We start from the raw sequence: 19,594 nt of genomic DNA, 5'->3' as shown, positions 1-19,594 counted from the left end.
AGCGGCTGCGCACTGGCTGCTCCGGGTCCCGATACAAGATGGCGGCGGAGGGGAGGGCGCGGCGGAGGCGGGACGGTAGCAGGAAGCGGAGCGCTCCCCGGTGCCCCCAGCCCCTGACCTCCCACGCAGGTACCGGCCGCGCCCGGGTGGGCAGGGGCCGCGCCCCGGGAGATGAGGCGGGGCGGGGCCAGGCCGCCGGGAGGGGGGGTGAGGGACCCGCGCGGCTGAGGGGGAGGCGGCCCCGGGTCCTCGGCCGCCATCTTAGAGCCCTGCGCGCCCTGCTCCCGGCCGCCGCTGTCCGCGCGGGGCCCGGCCGCGGGCTCCCTCTGCCGCCGCGGCCTGGGGCCCGGGAGCGCGCACGGGGACGGAGCGGGACCGCGTCCCCGCGCCTGCGCACTCCGGGAGGCGGGCAGCGAGCGCGGGCGCGTGAGCAGGCCGCGGGCCCCGGCGCGGGGCAGGGGCAGGGGCAGGGGCGGGCGGGCACTAATGCGGCCTGTTCTCGCCCCGTAGCGCCCGCCGCGGGCCAGGCGCGCCCCCGCCCGCTGTGAAGATGCGGCCGCAGCCCCGCGCAGCGCACGGCCTGGCCGGAGAGGCGAGCGAGGCCCGCGACCCAACCCGCAATTGTAAGTAGCTCGGCGGCGCCCACGGAGCTCCGCGACCCCGGCCCGGCTGGACGCCGCTCGGCAGCGGGGAGCCGGGCCCTGCTGTTCCGCGTCTCCCGGCCGGCAAGGGACGGCGCCTCCGATCGCGGGATCTCCAGCCTGCTGCCTCCGCCTCCGGGGATCGCCGCCGCCTCCGCAGCCCAAGTGCCCGGCTCTGCCTGACCCTGCCCCGGCCGCGCTCCCGGCGCGCACTGCCTCTGGCTGCCACGGGCTCTCTCAGACTGTACGTTAGGCTCGTGTCATTTCTGTTTGATGTTCATGTGAGTTAACACAAGTGCGTCCTTCTGCTTCTTACCAGTGACCTTCCCATGTGTTACCCATTAAAAACAACAACCAAATCATTAGTTTGTCAGTGTCATTCTCAATAGAAATAGCCCGGGGGCTAGGATGGATACACTCTGGTGTTGAGCAATTACAGTTCCCTAGGCTGTGCTGCCAGACTGACACCCAAAAGCAGTGCAGAAATGAGTTGTGATGGTGTTCAACTTTGCCAGCCCCAGCGAGCAGCCCTGCCTTGGGGATGACAGGAACTATCTTCAAAATTTCTCCCCCCTCTGCTGCTAATTCCTAATGGCTGCATCCGTCCTTCTGTCTGATTATAGAGCGAAACATGTAAAATCCCCTATTGATGAAGTGGAACAAATCATGCTCCTTCTGGCTGTACTCCCTTGCTGTGTGTCTTCTTCCACCTTACTGTACTCTGTTTGGTAGTTACCACTTCCAGGTTATAAGCTCTTTGGGGCAGGGACCAGATCTTATGTCTGTAAAGTACTGTACACAACACTGATAACATAACCAATATATAATGGTTATTTTGGATCCATTTTAAGTCCAAGCATTGGTGAGATACAGGCCAAACTGCTCCTCCAAATATTCCCATCAGCATGGCCCACTGGAGAGAGAAGGGGACTGGGTATAAGGGACCTGGGTTTATAGTCTACTCAGCCACACTTTCTTCAGTGAGTTGGGAAGAATCACTCTCTCTGCTTCCATTTTCCTGTCTGTAAATGGAGATGGCACTTCATTTGTTAAGTGCTTTAAACTCTATGGATGAAAAGCATTAGCTAAATATTATTATATACGCCACATATCAAACCTTGCACCAACTTCTGTCATTTTATTTAACACTTTGTAGCCTGTAAATAGCTGTAGCTTCTTGAAGTACACACCTGGTTTATTTTGGGCCTTACCCCACTACATTTAAGTATAATGCACACAATCTATAACGGAGGACACACCAGCAATCATATTGAATAAGCATGGGCTTGGGTCTTTTACATATTTTTCTAAAGAGGAAGGATTAAAAGCTTTTAAAAGTCAGACAAGATGGGTGATTAATGGACTATGTAATGAAGCTTGTGAGGCCGGAGCCCTGTGAAACACAGATTCCAGCTATGGTCTGGTGCATAAACGTGACTTTAGCGTGGGGCTGAGCTGTTGCCTTTTTCCTGCAAAATGATTGAGCTAGTTTTGCAGCCTCTGCTCACTCCTGGCTAGGATGACTGTAGAAGTCACCCTGGGGTTAGAGTGGAGGAAACATAGCACAGATATGCAAAATTAATATAACTTCTCCACTTGCTGAAGGGTCTAAATATTTGTATGTTGTGGAGCAGGCTAATAGGTGCTCTCGGATAATATACAGCCTTTCAGCTGTGGGCTCGTCTCTTGCCTGGCTCTGGAGAATCAAGACTTCTAGAAGACCTGCACACTTCCATTAACCCACTATATTGCCTTTACTGGGAGAAGGAAGGAGGGTGGTTCCCTCTTTGTGGCACCTCCCCCGCCAGGCATGCCTACCAATACACTTCAGTTCTGACCTGCAACACATTCTCCTTTTGTAGTTACAGGCAGCCAGTGCTCATTCCTGATTCGTAGAACTTCCTTCTATTCCACTTCTGCTGAACGTACTGCCTGTTGTGAAATGTGCAGGAAGGGAGTAGACCACCAGATTTATCACGTGACCCAGGATTTTAACATGGGTCTCTATAGATGAAAGATGAGAGCATGGCCACTTTGCACTATTATTTTATATTAGTGCCACTTAAATAAACTTCTTTAATGGCAAAGAGGTGCCACTGTCTTAGATACTGAATTGTGGGGGGACAGAAGGGTGGTGAAATACAAAGGCACCTGCCCAGTTGGAGTTGGAAAAACTGGGGTAACTGCTGAAAACTCCTTAACATTCATCCCTTTTTCCTTGCTTCACTGTAGAGCCAGCATGTTTAGGTTTGATAGAGAAGCCATCTCTGATACTTGACCCAGGACAAGTGTTTTGATAGCTTCACAGGGAGGGTTGACTGAGAAGAGCCTGTCTCTCCAACTGACAACATTTAATAATACTTACAGGATGCTTTAGCAGTATGACCTAATTAACCTCCATGTTCCCTTTTGTGGAGAGAGATAGGAGTGTCACCCCCATTTTGCAGCTCAAGAAATTGAAGTACAGAGAGGTGTGGTAGCTTGTTCAAAGCCCTGGAGCAAGTCAGTGACAGGACCAAGGAGTTCTTGCCTCCCAGCCTGTGTTTGCTTGTGGATCTCACTGGTTGTCTTTCTAAGAGCACTGGAGTTATTTTATGTAGTACTTGAATGTTTAATAGATGCCTCAAGTTTAAAGCTAACAAAGTTTGTGTGTGTATGTATTGTTTTAAGCCAATGCTATCTCATAAAGATTACGGGAGCAGATGAGGGTGCACTCTGTTCCTGGTATGGTTGAGATGGGGGAGGGCTGCATATGTTCTCAGGTGAGAAGTGGTTTCTCTTCCAGGTAGGCCAGTAGGGTATCAGACACTTGACCTTTCTGATGTCTAGTTGTAAGTTGTGTGTTTTTTAATACTGCTAAGTGATTCCCCTCTTGTGTGCTGTTCAGAGTTAAAAGTTCCTATTAATCAGTGTGTAATTAGGTTAACAGCCATCTGTAACAGCTTTCTGCCTTGGAGTCAGGTGCTCCCCACCCCGTTTCAAGCCCTCTGTTGTTGCTGATACAGGATTGTATTGCTAGAGCTAAGCTGTTGAACTGGCTCTGGGCACAGGGCCAGCCTTGCACAAATCATATTTTGATGTGCTGTTTGTGTATATTTTCTCTAGTGCATGTGCTGAGAAATGGCCAATGAGAATCACGGCAGCCCTGGGGAGGAAGCTTCTCTGATGAGTCACTCACCTGGTACCTCTAACCAGAACCAGCCCAGCTCCCCGAAACCCATCCGACTGGTGCAGGACCTGCCAGGTACTTGTTCTGCTGTTTAGGGGGTCAGGCATATGATTCTGGAGCCCTGTGGCAGCAGAGAGGGAGAGGGGAAAGTTTAGGGTAAGGAGCCTCTCGGAGTGGTAGAGGGGATTTTGGGATGATATTTCCCCCTTCCCACCCCTAGTTTAGCATGTGCTGTGACAGTGATGGGGACTGGAGCAGCAGGGTTGCTGTCCAGGGCTGCTCTTGTGCTGATACTTTTCCTCTCTCCTAGATGAGCTGGTGCAGGCTGGCTGGGAGAAGTGCTGGAGTAAACGGGAGAATCGCCCTTACTACTTCAACCGTTTCACCAACCAGTCACTGTGGGAGATGCCTGTCCTGGGACAGCACGATGTCATTGTGAGTAACTGTTTGCCTCAGGTGGTCATAGTGATGCGGGGATGCCCTACTGGGATTTATATGGCACTCCTGTTGGAGTGGGATTATAGAGAGAGAGCTCCTCTTCTGAGGGTCTGCTCCTCTCTTGGGATGAAGGTGTCTGGTACTGGCAGGACACTGTGGGGAAGCAGCTTACCCTGCTACAAGTGTCTTATCTGGCCTTGGCTAGGCATTTCTCTTTTTGGGGTGGGGACACTGCTGGAATTACCTACTCTCTTCATGTGTCAACCTATAATGCCCCAGTTTCTCTCCACTTGAGAGATTGGGGCAATGAAATGGGGAAGACGAGAGTTTGTTCTCTCCAGTTGGAGTTGTGGAAGGCTTGTGAACTATTGATTCTTGTTGTAACTATCCTCTTAGTCGGATCCTCTGGGATTGAATGCTGCTCCAATGCCTGCGGAAGGAGGAGTGTTGGAAACCACTCCGGAGAGCAAGCCAAGGAAGCGGAGACTCTCTGAGGAAGTTCAGCCCAGTGGTAACAGCGTGAAGAAAGCTAAGGTGTGTCCTAGTTCTCTGTAAGGTGTCCTTAAGCACATCCAGGTTGGACTAAACACTAGAATTAATGTCAAATATAGTTTAAGATTAGACAGAAGGAGGGTGGCTACTAAAGAATTGGCCAGCAGATGACAGAGCTGAGTTACTCATGGAAGCTCCTACAAGAACTGAAGATTCTGTGGTGACACATTTTGAATATTGAGGAAAAACCTGGGTTGCTGAGGGAAAAGGGAGTGGAACTGAGGCAGGCTGCACTGGGCTAAGGCTGCGGAATGCCTGGGGAGCAGAGAAACGCCTACAAAAGGGATTAAGGTGACAGGATGACTCCAAATTTCTGACTGTCTCATACTACAGAGAATGTGTCTAAGTGCAGTGCAGCAAGTGGGCAGAGCCTTGTGTATCAGCCTGCTGAGCCTGAAAGGGGCATGCTCCGGATCTAACTGATCACCATATGTGGCATTGGGAAGGAATTTTCCCTCTAGTCATGTTGGCAGTGATCTGGGGGAGGGAGGGGTAGTTCGCCTTTTTCTGAAACATGTGGGTGTGGGTCACTTGCCAGGATTATCTGGATATATCTCACTTAATCATTTCTATGCCATTGCAGAGGCCTGGGGCACTTGTGCCCCTAGTTCCCTCCTATTCTTTCCCCGTGCACAGAACAGTCTGGTCTCCTGTGGGCTGTGATACTTTAATCAAATTTTGGTTGCTGGGTTAGTGTGCAGGTGCTGACTGGTATTGGTGGCCTGCGATATACAGGTGGTCAGACTGGATGATCTGGTGGTTGTTTCTGGCCTTGCATGCTGTGCCTCTAAAGGGAAGGTCTCCTGTCAAACCAGCCTGAAAGTAACCACTCCTACCAAACCAGGAAGTCAACTGAAAGGTGCTTCCAGTAATGAAAGGCCAAAAATATCCGATTCCATAGTGCACAGCAGATGGGAGGCGGGAGGCTGTGTCCCAAAGAGAGTGAGGCATTCATTTGAGGGAGGTGATGAGGGCTGAAAAGCACAGGCCAAGGTGAGAGAGAGAGCACACAAATCTTGCTGCTGTTGATCAAAACTGCAGCAGCTGACTCTGGGAGCATTAGCAAGCACAAACCAGTTGGCAAAGAGAAGATTCTTCCTAGCTGTTGTTTTTGTGAGATGGTGACTGGGCTGTGAAAGAAAACATGTTAGGGAGGTGTCCTGGAGGACTTTACAGCCAAGAATCTGTGAGTGAATCTCTGTGAATTGCAACATTCTCTGAGGATTGAGTAAATGGGAGGAGTAAGGATAGGAATACGATGGGAGGATAAGCTGAAGGTAAGCGTTGAGATAATTGTGTTCAAATGAAAGATGTTCAGTTGTTGCTGATGTTAAGAGTTAATGTTTCTGTTCAGAAGAGTTTTACAAAGTGGTGGTCGCTGCGCTGTGACAGGAAAAGATATTTAAGCCTCATTAGCCTGAATTCCTAGAGTGGCACAGAGTAAGTAATCCTAAAGGAATCTCTATACAAAGGCACTGTCTTCACTGTGTGTCCCTTCCTTCCATGTGTGAGACTTGTATTAGAAACAGAAATCAAGGGGGCCTGGAACTTGATCTCAAAGAGTCACCTGAACTGTTCAAGGTCAGAGGACAGCCCCAGTTACTGTCTAGTAACTCAGCCCCATGTCGCCTGGCACCCAAAGAACAGGAAAATCAGACTCAGACCTATACCCAATAGTTATTGTACTTGTGGCGGTGAGGGAATTGTGTGTGCCTCTGTGCTGGGAAATGGGCTATGACTGAACAATGGGGTAATGTAGGTGCCCATATTTGTGTATGCCAGAGGCAACGTGAACATACTCTGTCTCTAGCAATCAGCTGGGCATCCTGAGTTCTGCAGTGTTGAGGGAGTGATTTGGGGGATAATCGGCATGGTGCCCCAGTGCCTTACTTTCTAGGGTAATGACTGGCATTTCTCGCTCTCAGGTGGATGTTCCAGGGACCCCTACTGCCCAGCCAGTCCCCAGTTCTCCCAGTATTCCAGGAACCCCTATTTTAAAGTTGTGTGGTATTACACCCGAAGATAAACAACAGGCAGCTCTTTTACGACCAACTGAGTGAGTTGTCTCCTCTTTGCTTCTGCTCTTTCCTTGTTACCAAGTTGGGGACAGCAGACTTCCCCCATGCCTGTGAAGGGGAACTTGGCAGGCTCCAGGTTGGGGAAGGCTGGGTGGTTCAGTCTTCTGACTGCTGGTACGTCCCAAGGTGACTTCTTTAAGGGGAGACAATTGGTTAAATATCTGACCATCCTGACGACCGTTGCTTGTGCCGCAGAGTATACTGGGACCTGGATATCCAAACAAATGCAGTGATTAAGCAGAGGGCACCCTCTGAAGTGCTGCCTCTGCACCCCGAGGTGGAGCTGCTTCGATCCCAGCTCATACTGAAGCTGCGGCAGCATTACCGGGAGCTCTGCCAGCAGCGAGAGGGTAAATTCTTGTGTCTCTCTCTCTCTTTCTCCCTACCACTGCAGTGCCTTGCTTTCCTTCCTTCTGTCTCATCTTCATCTGCCCCTCTAGTCTGTCTCTCCTCTTCCCTGTTCTTTGCCTTCCTTATGTGGCTCTCTAAAATTTTGTCAAAGAGCATAAGATTGTAGACTCCTCAAGCAGAGCTTGCATGCAGCAGGATGAGACCCTGATCCAAGCATCTGGGCAGTGCCATAATTAGGGCTCTACCAAATTCATGGTCCGTTTTGGTCGATTTCATGGCCATAGGATTTTAAAAATCAAAATTTCATGATTTCTGCTATTTAAATCTGAAATTTCAGTGCGTTGTAATTGTAGGGGTCCTGACCCAAAAAGGAGTTGTGGGGGCGGTCGCAAGGTTATTGTTGGGGGGTTGCGGTACTGCTACCCTTACTTCTGTGCTGCTGCTGGCGGCGGCGCTGCCTTCAGAGCTGGGCAGCACGAGAGCGGTGGCAGCTGGCCAGGAGCCCAGCTCTGAAGGCAGAAGTAAGGATGGCATGTTGTGGTATTGCCACCCTTGCTTCTGCGCTGCTGCTGTTGGGGTGCTGTCTTCAGAGCTGGGTGCCCGGCCAACAGCCGCCGTCGCCAGCCACCCAGCTCTGAAAGCAGTGCAGAAGTAAGGGTGGCAATACCGCAACCCCACTAAAATAACCCTGCGGCACCCCCCCCCCCCCCACAACACCCTTTTGGGTCAGCTCCCCCAATTTGAGAAATGCTGGTCTCCCACGTGAAATCTGTATAGTATAGGGTAAAAGTACACAAAAGACTAGATTTCATTGGGGGAAGACCAGATTTGACAGTCTGTGACGCGTTTTTCATGGCTGTGAATTTGGTAGGGCCCTAACCATAATACTAATATTAAATAGTAATAAGCAAACTTTTTTTCTTTTCCTCTAGGGATTGACCCTCCACGGGAATCATTTAATCGCTGGATGTTGGAGCGGAAGGTAGTGGATAAAGGGACAGACCCTCTGTTACCAAGCAACTGTGAGCCAGTAGTCTCTCCTTCCATGTTCAGAGAAATCATGAATGACATTCCCATCAGGTACTGCTCAAGCAAAGTGCACCTGTGGGGTTTCTGTTCTTGGGGCATTCTAGGGGTTTTCCTAGGGGATTCTTTACGCTGAGTTTCACTTTCCCCAGTGGAGAAGCAGCAAGCTTGAATGAAGGGTGGGAGCTGGCCCTGATGCTCCCTGCTTGGCGTGGTAACTGGGAGCTGACTGTGATGTGTGTATTTGTATTTGTTTCAGATTATCCCGAATCAAGTTCCGTGAGGAAGCCAAGCGACTGCTATTCAAATATGCCGAGGCTGCGAAACGGCTTATTGAATCCAGGTTGGGATTGTCTCTTGCAGTTTGTATTATCAGCTTCTGAGAGCAGAGAACATTCTAAAGCCTTTCTAGAAGTGGCAGTTGCATCCCCACCTTGAATTCTTCTCAGTATTGGTCACCTCTTCTCAGTAAGAACAAAGCAGGACTAGAAAAGACCCCCAAGAAAGGCAATGAAAATGATCGGCAGCATCCTGTGGGGGAGCAGATCAGTAGGGCATGAGTTTGGAAAGATTTATGCTATTGAGATTGGAAAGAAGACGAGGAGATAGTGAGAATCTGTGAAATGCCTGGCACAGAGAAGGCCAACTGGGTGCTGTGTATCCTTGTGATAAGACAAGAACAGTAGGCACCTATGGTAGGAAAAGGCAACCAATTTAAAATGGATAAAAGGTAATATTACACAGCGTGTGGATGCTCTGTGGAACTCTCCATTACAGGATAGTATTGCGACAAATAGGTCAATCCTTTATTTTTGCTAGGCTTTCTATTAATGAGGATAGTATGTGCACAAGTTAGGTTAAAAATGATAAGAGCTAAAGATCCTTCAGGATCAGGAAGAAAGAACAAATTCCTGGCTGAGGTACAGAATGGCACAGTGAGATGCCATATTACTTTTCATTGAGCAGCATTGGTGGCTGAAGCAAGGCAGAGCCCTGCCCCAAGGAGCTCAAAATTTAAACCCTATACAGATAGTCCAGTCCAGACATCATAGAACAGGGGTCCCCAACCTTTTTCGTCTGGCGGGTGCCAGACGAGCCACAGAGGACCATGGCGGCAGATGAGCATCCGCTGAAATGCCGCTGACAAGCGGCAACATCAATAGGCGTTGCCGCCGAAATGCCACCAAGAAGCAGCGTCATCCAGAGGCATCACCGCCGAAATGCCGCCGAAAATCGGCGGCATTTTGGCGGCGACACCTCTGGATGACGCTGCTTCTCGGCGGCATTTCGGCGGATGCTTGTCCGCCGGCCAGTACGCTGGTGCACTTAGATGCCCCAGCGGGTGCCATGGCGCCCGCGGGCACCACGTTGGGGACCCCTGTGGTAGAAGGTTGCAGCTTCCATTGATTCAGTTTTAATTTTAGTTCATTGGGGAGTGGAGGATTTTATGCCTTCCCTTGACGCTTCCAGTAGTGGACACCTTTGGAGATGAAAGGACCATTAGTCAGTTAGGACAATTCCTTTACTTACCTCTCCTGTTGCAGAGAGGAGAGCAGCCATCTACATTGTCTTGGAGACAGCATGGCAGGTCCTGATCAGGCAGGCATCTGAGAAACTGCCCACAGGAATCCTGGGTGGCAGTGAGAGGGCACTGCATTGCGGAAGACACGGCTTCCACATTTCCCCCACTGATAGGGGGGCCTGTGTTGGGAAGGGACATGTCACAGCAGCTGTGGGGTAAATTCCTATTTCCCCATTGTGTGCAGGAGTGCATCACCAGACAGTAGGAAAGTTGTGAAATGGAATGTGGAGGACACCTTCAGCTGGCTGCGACGGGACCATTCAGCCTCTAAGGAGGACTACATGGTCAGTATCCCCTTTCCAGCTCGGTACAACTGAATGCACTGAATTGAAGAAAAGGTAGAGGGCAAGGAAAAGCCCCTCGTTGGATAGTTTGTGGTTGTCTTCTCACTTACAGCTGCTTTGTGAGATAGAAGTGTTACCTGCACAAAATTCTCTGTTACTCACATACTCTAGGGGCACCCACCCTTACCCTGTTCCTAGGGCTCTGGTGTAACCCTGCACTCTGTGGGTTTGCGGGGTCTTTTACCAGTGAAAGAGCCTTACACGGTAATATCCTGCTTAACCTCTATTTATTAACAATCACCAAAACAGAATGCACACGCTACGCAGACAATGCTCACCACTCCCAATAAGGCAGATGATGGCCAGTCAGGATCAGGCAATCTAGGGGACTCCAGCTTCTGCATGGTGTGGTGGTTGGCAGCCTGTTGAGGTCTGGCAGCTGATCTTGGGGCTGTGTCCTGGAGTTGCTCATTTTACTAAAATATTACTAAACAATTTTCTAACCAATCCTAACATATCAAAGAACCAGACAGAGACCATACAGATTAAACCAGAGAAATAGGGACCAAAAGGCAAAACAATAAAGTATAGATTTTACAATCACAACTGTTAAGTGATTTCTTGCCCGACAGAACACTATCAAACAAAGTTTTCTTTAACCATCTTAAGATCTGTTTCTTTATCTGGTGATGGTGGGTACTATTAGGACAGGAGCCTTCTTAACAGTCCAATATTACATTGATTTGATGCAATTTAGATGGAATGTGAAGATGTGACTTTCTGCTTCTTGGCTAATGGCTGCTGCTCTCCTAATATGGCTGCAGACAAAGGCCTTATCCTTACAGAGGAGAGAGCCTTGTGGGGGGGGCGTAACCCCGAGAGAGAGTGGACCCCCGGGAGAAGGGCTGTCTCACTGAAAGGGGCACCCCCCACACACCGCACGGGGCCAAGAATGGGTACAATCTGTGAGTCTGAGACACCTTGTTAGAAGCCCTTGTGAATTTGGTGAAAGGCTGATGGAGAGTTGGTGATTGTGGTGTGTAAGGGCCTCTCTCTCTCTCTGACCCTGCAGGACCGCCTAGAGCACTTACGTAAGCAATGTGGGCCCCATGTGTCTGCTGCAGCCAAGGACTCTGTTGAAGGCATCTGCAGTAAGATTTACCACATATCGCTCGAGTATGTCAAGCGGATCCGGGAAAAGCATCTTGCCATCCTCAAGGAGCACAATATATCTGGTAGGCAGCAAGCTCTGAAGAGGCACAGTACAGCGCAGCACATGACAACAGAATGATGGAATGCAACCTAGCCTGTCCTATTCAAATGCAACTTGTTGTAGTGCGGGGCGGTGTGCTTTCTGAATCCTAGGGGCCATGTTTGATTAGGGTAGACCTGGTGGGTCCAGTGGTAGCTCAAGTGACAATAGCACAGTAGGAGAGCATTGTCTGGTTCTCCTTCCTTCCCCGCCACCTTCCACCTGCATCTTGAAGACTAGATGGCCAGTATCCTCTAATGCCTCCCAGATCTCTGCTTCCCGCCCCACGATTTCTCCATCCCCTCCTCCTGGTCCCTACTTCCTCCCTTACAAACCTGCTATCTTATTTCTGTTAGGCTATGTCTACACTAGTGATCTTACAAGCGGCACAGCTGTACCGCTGCAGGTGCACTGCTGTGGGGTCTCCCGTGTAGCCGCTGTATGCCGACGGGATAATTAAACTACTCCCAATGAGTGACAGTAGCGATGCTGGCGGGACATGCTCTCCTGCCAAGTCACTCGTGTATGGAGTTTGTTTTTGTTTTTTTCCCCACCCCTGAGCAATAAGTTTTTTGCTGACATAAGTGTTAGTGTAGACATGGCCTTAGACTCCAGGTTACAATCTTCCCTGGGCCCCACAGCAAATTTAAGCAGCTGTTGCTGATCTGCGTAGGCATCAGCAGGGGGCAATAGAGAGATTCTTCTTGCAGCACCAGCCTGGGGGCCTTGATTTTCCTCTTAATCTGGCTTGTCTAGTGTTCCAGTTTACATCAAAAGCCATAGCTTTGTGTCTATGGATGCCCAGAACATTCCCTGAAATCTTGGGATTGATTGGCTACAGTGTCTAGAGCAGGGGTCGGCAACGTTCGGCATGCGGCTCACCAGGGTAAGCACCCTGGCGAGCCGCGTGCCGAACGTTGTCGACCCCTGGTCTAGAGTTATTGTGTTACAGCCAGAGGAGTGCCATTGAGGTGAGTGTAGGGTCTTGCTTCACTTGGCCAACAAGTGTTTAAAGTAAGCTGCAGGTTCAGCTCTTAACTGGGTGCCTGAGTGGACTGCCTGGTTGACCTGTGATGTGGCCACCCCAGTCCTGTCTCCTTATGTGTTTGGAGTGGGGCCTACTGCCGTCGCTCCAGACCCATCACTCCTGTCTTTGGGGTGGAGGTGGGGCCTGTCCCCTTAGTGTGCTTGGGTTCTAATGTGACTGTCTTTCTCTGTCTCCCACATAGCCGAGGTAGAAGCACCAGAGGTCCAGGACCGGCTTGTATACTGTTACCCAGTGAGACTGGCCATCCCTTCCCCACCAGTCCCCAATGTAGAAATGCACGTGGAGAACAATGTGGCATGTGTTCGGTACAAGGGGGAGATGGTGAAAGTGAGCCGCAACTACTTCAGCAAGCTGGTAAGGGCTGTACTTCAATCCTGCTGAGCAAGAGAAACACTCACCCTTGTGAATTGCCTTTTAATGGGAGCGGTCTGCCTTCTCCTTGCCTTCTGAGAGGGACTCTGAAACAGCATGGTCTCTTTCCACACTGCCAGGGGAATTCTGCCCAGTGGTGGTTGCTTGACTTTGAGAGAGAGAGTTTGAGAATTCAGAGATCCAGCGGGGAGTGGGGGGAAGAATGTAGAGGCCAAAGCAGGCCTCAGTGTATGACAAGGAACTATACAAACAATGAAGTATTTATGGACTGGCCTACGGGCTCAGAATGCTGAAGGGTCTAAGTGAAAACTGATCATTGCCTGCTGTTACCCAGCCCTTCAGTCTTAGGCCACTCGTTAAAAGGCCATCCATTAAAACGTAGTGTGCAGTGTATTTAGAGCCAATAACAGGCAGCAATTCCTCCACGTGTAGGCATCCTGTGAAACGTGTCATTACTGGTCCCCGAGTGAAGGACCATGGCTAGGTCATTTTATGACCACTAACATGTAATAATGCAAACTAAAATCACAAGTTCACCTGTTTCAGGGTGTTAGCTGATCAGTGGTGGGGTCCGAAAGGAATCGCCCTCCCCATATGAGCAACTTTGCTCAGTTGGCCAGGTGCCTCATTAGCTTTTTGCCTTTGAAGCATCAGCTATTGGCCGCCTGTGCTGGACTCGACGGACCAGTAGTCTGATTAGAGATGATCGGCCTGCACAAATGTATAATGAGGGACAGTCCATGCCCTGAGGGAGAAAAGAATCTTAAAAACAATGAGCTCCATGGAGCGGGGCCGGCTCTTCGTTACATGTTTGTCCAGTGCCTAGCGCAGTGGACCCCTGACCTGGCGGAAGCCTCTAGCTGCTACTGCAACAGGAGTGTTAAATAATAATACCTGCTGAAGTCAGGACAGCTCCTACCGTCTGTTGGGAAGCTTATCTGAAGAGTGGTGTTAGTAGGCCCCCAGGGTCCCGATTTGTGTCACATGCCCACCCCACAGCAAGCCCCACTCTGGATGTGGGGTCTGTGGTGAAAAGTAAGTTCCCTCTACTGTCTAGCCTGCAGTGTGCCACATTAAAAGTAGGAGTTCCTGAAAAATGCTACAAAGCTCTCTAACGTCTCTACCTCTCCCATCACCTCAGTGTCTGCTTCGCTCAATGGATGGGATTGTACTAGCATCCACCATCTCTGATTCCTTATAACTTCAGTCAGCATCCTGTGGCTCTCTAACTCTCCTGCTTCCTTTACTGCTATTTTTAATTACCTGGGTTTCTCTTCCAGTGGCTTCTCTATCGGTACAGTTGCATTGACGACTCTGGCTGTGAGAGGTTTCTGCCCAGGGTTTGGTGCCTTCTCCGTAGATATCAGGTACTGGTTCCTTCTCAGCTTTTGGGCAGCAGGCAGCTCTGGTGGAATTGTAATACTGACACTGTGAGCAGTGCTCTGGGAGACCCAGCAGAAAACTGTGAACAATCGATCCAGAAATGGAGCAAAGTTGGGCTAAAACAGGGTTTTCTCTGAGATTTTAGGGTAGGGTGCTACGCTGGGGAACTATCACGTTGTCTTGACATTAGCCCTCAAGCTTGGAGAAATGCACACATTTACCAAATGAACCTGAGTTCCAGGTGAGGGGAGCTTCCTAGGAAGGAATGTGTGGTGATTGGAGATGTGTGATGGTGGGGCCCAGTTGGACGAAGTGTCTAGAGGGCAGTCTTGACTGTTCTGGAGACTTGAGAGTGTGGGGCAAAGAAGGGGTGCTGTCAGCCTGGTGGAATGGGGTATGTGGCCCTGGGTCAGAGTGCAGTGAGAGGGAAGCAATGGTGGCGCTCAGCTCTTACGGGAATCACTCACAGGGGGTTTGCTCTCCTCAGATGATGTTTGGTGTTGGTCTGTATGAAGGAACTGGCCTGCAGGGGGCACTCCCGGTGCATGTCTTTGAAGCCCTCCACAAGCTCTTTGGAGTGAGTTTTGAATGCTTTGCCTCGCCCCTGAACTGCTATTTTAAACAATACTGTTCGGCCTTCCTGGACACAGATGGGTATTTTGGATCCAGGGGGTGAGTCTTGCATTCTGTTGCCCTTGCCATATGTATACCTACGTGCGTGCATTTTTGGCTGGGGTGGGAACTCTATCCTGGACTTACGTTCTCATTGATGACAGCTAATAACTGATGACCTCAAGAAGGCTGAGTTGTTCATTGCTATTTTGCTTCAGTCGTCACTAAAAAGATTAGTGGTGACCAGATATTCAAATAGTTAATATGGACAGCAAGAGGGAAAGAACACAAGCCAAAATACGGAAAGAAAAGGCTAACTAATCTGAAGCAATCTCAGAACTTTTAGCAGTTATCTTTGAGAACTCATGGAGGACAAGTGAGGTATCACAGGACTAGAAAAGGACAAACATTGAACCTATCTTTAAGAAGGAGAACAAAGAGGACCTGGGAACAGTAGATTGCTTACAATTTGATTAATAGTGTCAAAATTAGGCTATTAGAAGATAATAGCAAATATATAATAAGGAATAGCTAGGATAGATTTGTCAAGAACAAATCATGTCAAACCAACCTAATTTCCTTCTTTGGCAGGGTTACTGGCCTACTGGTTGTGGGTCGTGATATATGTTGATTTTTAGTAAGGCTTTTGGCACGGCCCCACATGACATTCTTATAAGCAAACCAGGGAAATGTGGTCTAGAGATGGAATTACTATAAGGTGGGTGCACAGCTGGTTGAAGGACTGTATTCAAAGAGTAGTTATCAATGGTTCGCTGTCAAACTGGGAGGATGTATCTAGTGAGTTCCCACAGGATTCAGTCCTGGGTCTGGTACTAGTCAATATTTTCATTAATGACTTGGATAATGGAATGGAGATGTGCTTATAAAATTTGGGGATGACTCTAAGATGGGAGGGGTGGCAAGCACTTTGGATGGCCAGGATTAGAATTCAAAATGAGCTTGATAAATTGGAGATTTGGTCTGAATTCAGCAAGATGAAATTCAGTAAAAACAAGTGCAAAGTACTTCTTTTAGGAAGGAAAAATCAAATGCACGGCTGCAAAATGGGGAATAACTGGCTAGCTCGTAGTACTGCTGAAAAGGTTCTGGAGGTTATAGTGGATCACAGATTGAATGAGAGTCAGGAATGTGATGCAGTTGTGAAAAAGGCTAATATCCTTCTGGGGCGTATTAACAGGTGTGTCGTATGTAAGACATAGGAGGTAATTGTCCCGCTCTGCTCAGCACTGGTGAGGGCTCAACTGGAGTCCTGTCCCCAGTTCTGGGCACCGCACTTTAGGAAAGATGAGGGCAAATTTAAGAGAGTCCAGAGGAAGCAACAAAAATGATAAAAGGTTTTAGAAATCCTGTTGTATGATGAACGGTTAAAAAAAACTGGGCCTGTTTAGTCTTGAGAACAAACAACTGAGGGGGGACTTTTTAGAACAGCCCTTTACAGATGTGAATAATGTTATAGAGGAGGCTGACCAATTGTTCTCCATGTCCACTAGAGCTTGGATAGGAAGTATCTGCAGCCAGGGAGAGTTAGGTTAGATACTTGGAAAAACACTCTAATTCGAAGTGTAGTTAAACTCTGGAATTGGCTTCCAAGGGAGGTTGTTGAATTCGCATAACTGGAGGTTTTTAAGAACAGGTTTGACAAACACCTGTCAGGGATGGTCTAGGTTTACTTGGTCCTGCCTCAGTACAGGGGGCTGGATTTGATGACTTTTTGGGGTCCCTTCCAGGCCTACATTTCTATGATTTACTCCAGGCCTGGTTGTGAGGGTATATGGGCATGGATTGGCTATGAAATGAACAGGACTGTGTTGCAGGCCCTGGATTTGGCTTGTTCGTTAGGTCTGTGAATATAGGCCCCTCTCGTTCTGAAGGAAGAGGGAGCCTCAAACAAGAGATTGAAAATAGTGAACTTGGAGCCAAGGAATGTCGGCCTGCAGGTTCCCAGGTGAAGTGTCTCTCCTTGGTGACCGTTTGTGCCACAGGGGAAGTAAATGTGGCAGGCCCTGCCCTGCTAGGAAGTCAGGTTGCATGTGGCTGCCCTTTCACAGATGCTGATGGTTTCTAAGATGTTTGAATTAACAGTTGGTCCTCCCTAACTGGGATCTTTTCCCTTGTTCCCTTCAGCCCATTCCTGGATTTCTTCCCCATAAGTGGCTCTTTTGAGGCAAATCCTCCATTCTGTGAGGAACTGATGGATGCCATGGTCTCTCACTTTGAGGTACGTTCACTTATCCCTGTCACTGTGCTTGGACTGGGACAGTCCTCTCTCTCTCCTCTGCTGCTATCCCGCATCCCCATGGCAGGGTTACAGATGAGCAGGTCACTGAGGACTGGGGCAGCTCTTATGCTGGTCTCGGAGAAGGGTGCGTTTCCTTCTCACAGAGCCTGTCGTGCTTGTCATTACTTGATCAAAAATAAGACTCTTCTTTTCTTTTCCTTGTGGATTAGAAACTGCTGGAGAGCTCCAATGAGCCCCTCTCCTTCATTGTCTTCATCCCTGAGTGGAGGGACCCTCCGACACCAGCCCTGACCCGCATGGAGCAGAGCAAGTTCAAGCGGCACCAGCTCATCCTGCCAGCCTTCGATCATGAATACCGCAGCGGGTCTCAGCATAACTGCAAAAAGTAGGTCTTTCCCGCAAGTCTTGGTTGGGATGCTCTTGAGATGTACTGCTTTTAGAGAGGCCCTTGGCAGGAATCCCCTTCTCCGAGGTGACATTGGTTAGGGGTATGGAACAGGCTAAGAAAAAAGCGAAGTGACGTATCCAAAATGAACCTCGAGCACATCTCAGATTGGGCTCAACAGACAGTATCAAGGCTCACCATATTTGTGTATATTTCCCTACTATTAAAAATTGACGTCAGCCTCTCCCTCAGGGACATGTCTCTGACCTGTGTATGTCAGATCGTACTGTGGAGAAGAGCCATGTGCCACTCGCCAGCACACAGTCTGAGGAGAGTAGCTTTCTGGGCTTGTCAATGTCCTGTTGCCTCTGCCATTCAGTAACAGTTAAAAAGAAGCAGAAGCTTGGGCCAGTTTTCACCATTGGCGTCTGTATGGCAGGCTAACAGCTTGCTTGGTGGGCAGCAAGTTGGTTGGCCCAGGATGTCTGACACCATGATTTTTCGTAGCTGGGATGGTAGGAATTCCCAGCTGTGTATGTTGGAGTAGGAGCTACGCTGCAAGATCTGTACAGTGTTCCCTCTTCTCTAACTTGTTGAGCTTCTAGCAATCTTCCTGTTCCCCAGGAGCTAATGGTACTGCAGTATGTGCTTAGCCAGAGCAGCCCTTGTAGTGTCCATGGGAAGTAACACACTGATTCTCTGAGGTTCTCCTTTGGAAGCCTCTTGACCCCATGTGGGCACCACAGAGCTCGCAGTGGGGTCCTAGCTATATAGCTGTATTGGCACGTCAGGACAGATACCTCCCAAGTGAGGGGCTGTGTGCTGCGTCTTTGAATTTTAACTCACCGGTATGGCTTTCTTTTAAGAGAGAATGGCTGTTCCTCAGTACGACAGAAGGGAAGGAGATGGGGAGGACATTAGTGTGGGAGGGTCCAGGTGCAGCTGAGCGACTGGTTGGACAGGCCCACGAAGCGAGTACTGAGCGCCTGTTGTCTTCCCTTGCAGAGAGGAGATGTACTACAAAGCCGTGCACAACACTGCTATCATCTTCCTACAAAACAACGCAGGCTTCACCAAGTGGGAGCCCACACCAGAGCGGCTGCAGGAGCTCGTCACAGCCTATAAGCACTCGGGACGGACCCTCAGTTCCACGAGTTCCTCCTCCACCTCCTCTTCCTCCTCCACTTCTTCCTCGACAGCAGATAAAGATCGGGAGACGGGCGGAGAGCAAAGCACCAGCCGGGAGACCAATGCCAATTAATCTGCAGAGGGCAGTGTGCGGGGACAGACAGCAGGGGGCGAAGGTAACAGTGCTCCAGAGGAGGGGAGGTTTGATGTGGCAGGTGGAGAGACTGCTGGCTGTGTAGTGCCAGGCCTGGGGGACTCTCTTCAGGCAGCTCCACACTGCTTGCTTTCCTCTGTAAACCTGCAAGGCCACTTTCCTCACCAGAGTCGAGGGAGATTCCCTCGCCTTATGCCCCGTGGGAAGAAGATGGGCTGCTGCCCTAGACGAGGGGCAAAGAAGCCAAACGTGGCAGTCATAGGAAGAGTCTGCAGCCCCTTCAAACACTAAAGCTCTGAGGAAGAGGCAGCTGGAGCTGGGACGGCTGCACGGATGAAGGAAGGACGGACGGACAGACTGACAGAGCTGTGGCCTAGAAGGTCCCTGGCAGCTGGCTGAAGCCTGTCGTTTCCAAGAGAAAAGCCGGCAAGGGCCAGAGGCTCTTCCTGCTGGCCGGGCACATAACCCAGCTCCGTGTCCATCGTGTAAATAGTTCTGTCCGTGGCGACCGTGCTCCCTGCAGGGTTTGTTTCCGTAGCATCCATGTTTCCTTTCCACATGTGCGAGTTCCGTGTTTGCCGAAGCTGTTTACCGTAGACAAGAAACGCAGAGAAAAGGAATTTCTTTTTGTGTGTAAAAACGTCTTTGCAGCTGTTTTGTAGTCGTTGTGGTTTTTACCCAGAGCCCTCTGGGCTTTATTTAACCTCCTTGGGTTTTGTTTTTTAAGGATTAATTTAACACCGCTAACCGTTTTATTACTTTTATCAAAGAAAGCAAAGTCAAGTCTATTTTTGATTTTTGTTTCCTAGTTCTTAGGGACATTAAAAACCAGCATTACAGCTCCCCTTGGTGTCGGTGCTATTCCTCATCTGTGGGGCC

At 49.7% G+C, this 19,594-nt stretch overlaps 1 protein-coding gene across 3 annotated transcripts; it reads left to right on the top strand.

Moving 5' to 3' along the window:
- Positions 1-26: 26 nt before the first annotated feature.
- PCIF1 (PDX1 C-terminal inhibiting factor 1) lies at positions 27-19,559 on the top strand. Of its 3 annotated transcripts, none has more exons than XM_029911765.1 (17): positions 27-129; positions 511-623; positions 3,747-3,885; positions 4,121-4,245; positions 4,645-4,782; positions 6,726-6,856; positions 7,074-7,228; positions 8,162-8,309; positions 8,515-8,598; positions 10,022-10,121; positions 11,194-11,356; positions 12,603-12,775; positions 14,074-14,160; positions 14,664-14,848; positions 16,934-17,027; positions 17,258-17,433; positions 18,439-19,559. In XM_029911765.1, exons 3-17 carry the CDS (start codon positions 3,762-3,764, stop codon positions 18,692-18,694), a joined length of 2,139 nt encoding a protein of 712 aa, XP_029767625.1. In that variant the 5' UTR covers positions 27-129; positions 511-623; positions 3,747-3,761; the 3' UTR covers positions 18,695-19,559. The 3 variants fall into 3 exon arrangements, with proteins under 3 accessions (XP_029767625.1, XP_026508406.1, XP_029767626.1); XM_026652621.2 differs by having other exon boundaries at positions 511-885; XM_029911766.1 differs by lacking the exons at positions 27-129; positions 511-623 and adding an exon at positions 837-922.
- Positions 19,560-19,594: the final 35 nt, after the last annotated feature.

Source organism: Terrapene carolina, unplaced genomic scaffold (assembly GCF_002925995.2).
Source record: "Terrapene carolina triunguis isolate 2854851 unplaced genomic scaffold, T_m_triunguis-2.0 Scaffold130, whole genome shotgun sequence".
In the NCBI taxonomy this organism is placed as follows: domain Eukaryota; kingdom Metazoa; phylum Chordata; order Testudines; family Emydidae; genus Terrapene; species Terrapene triunguis.
This window is presented reverse-complemented; position numbering and strand designations above follow the sequence as displayed.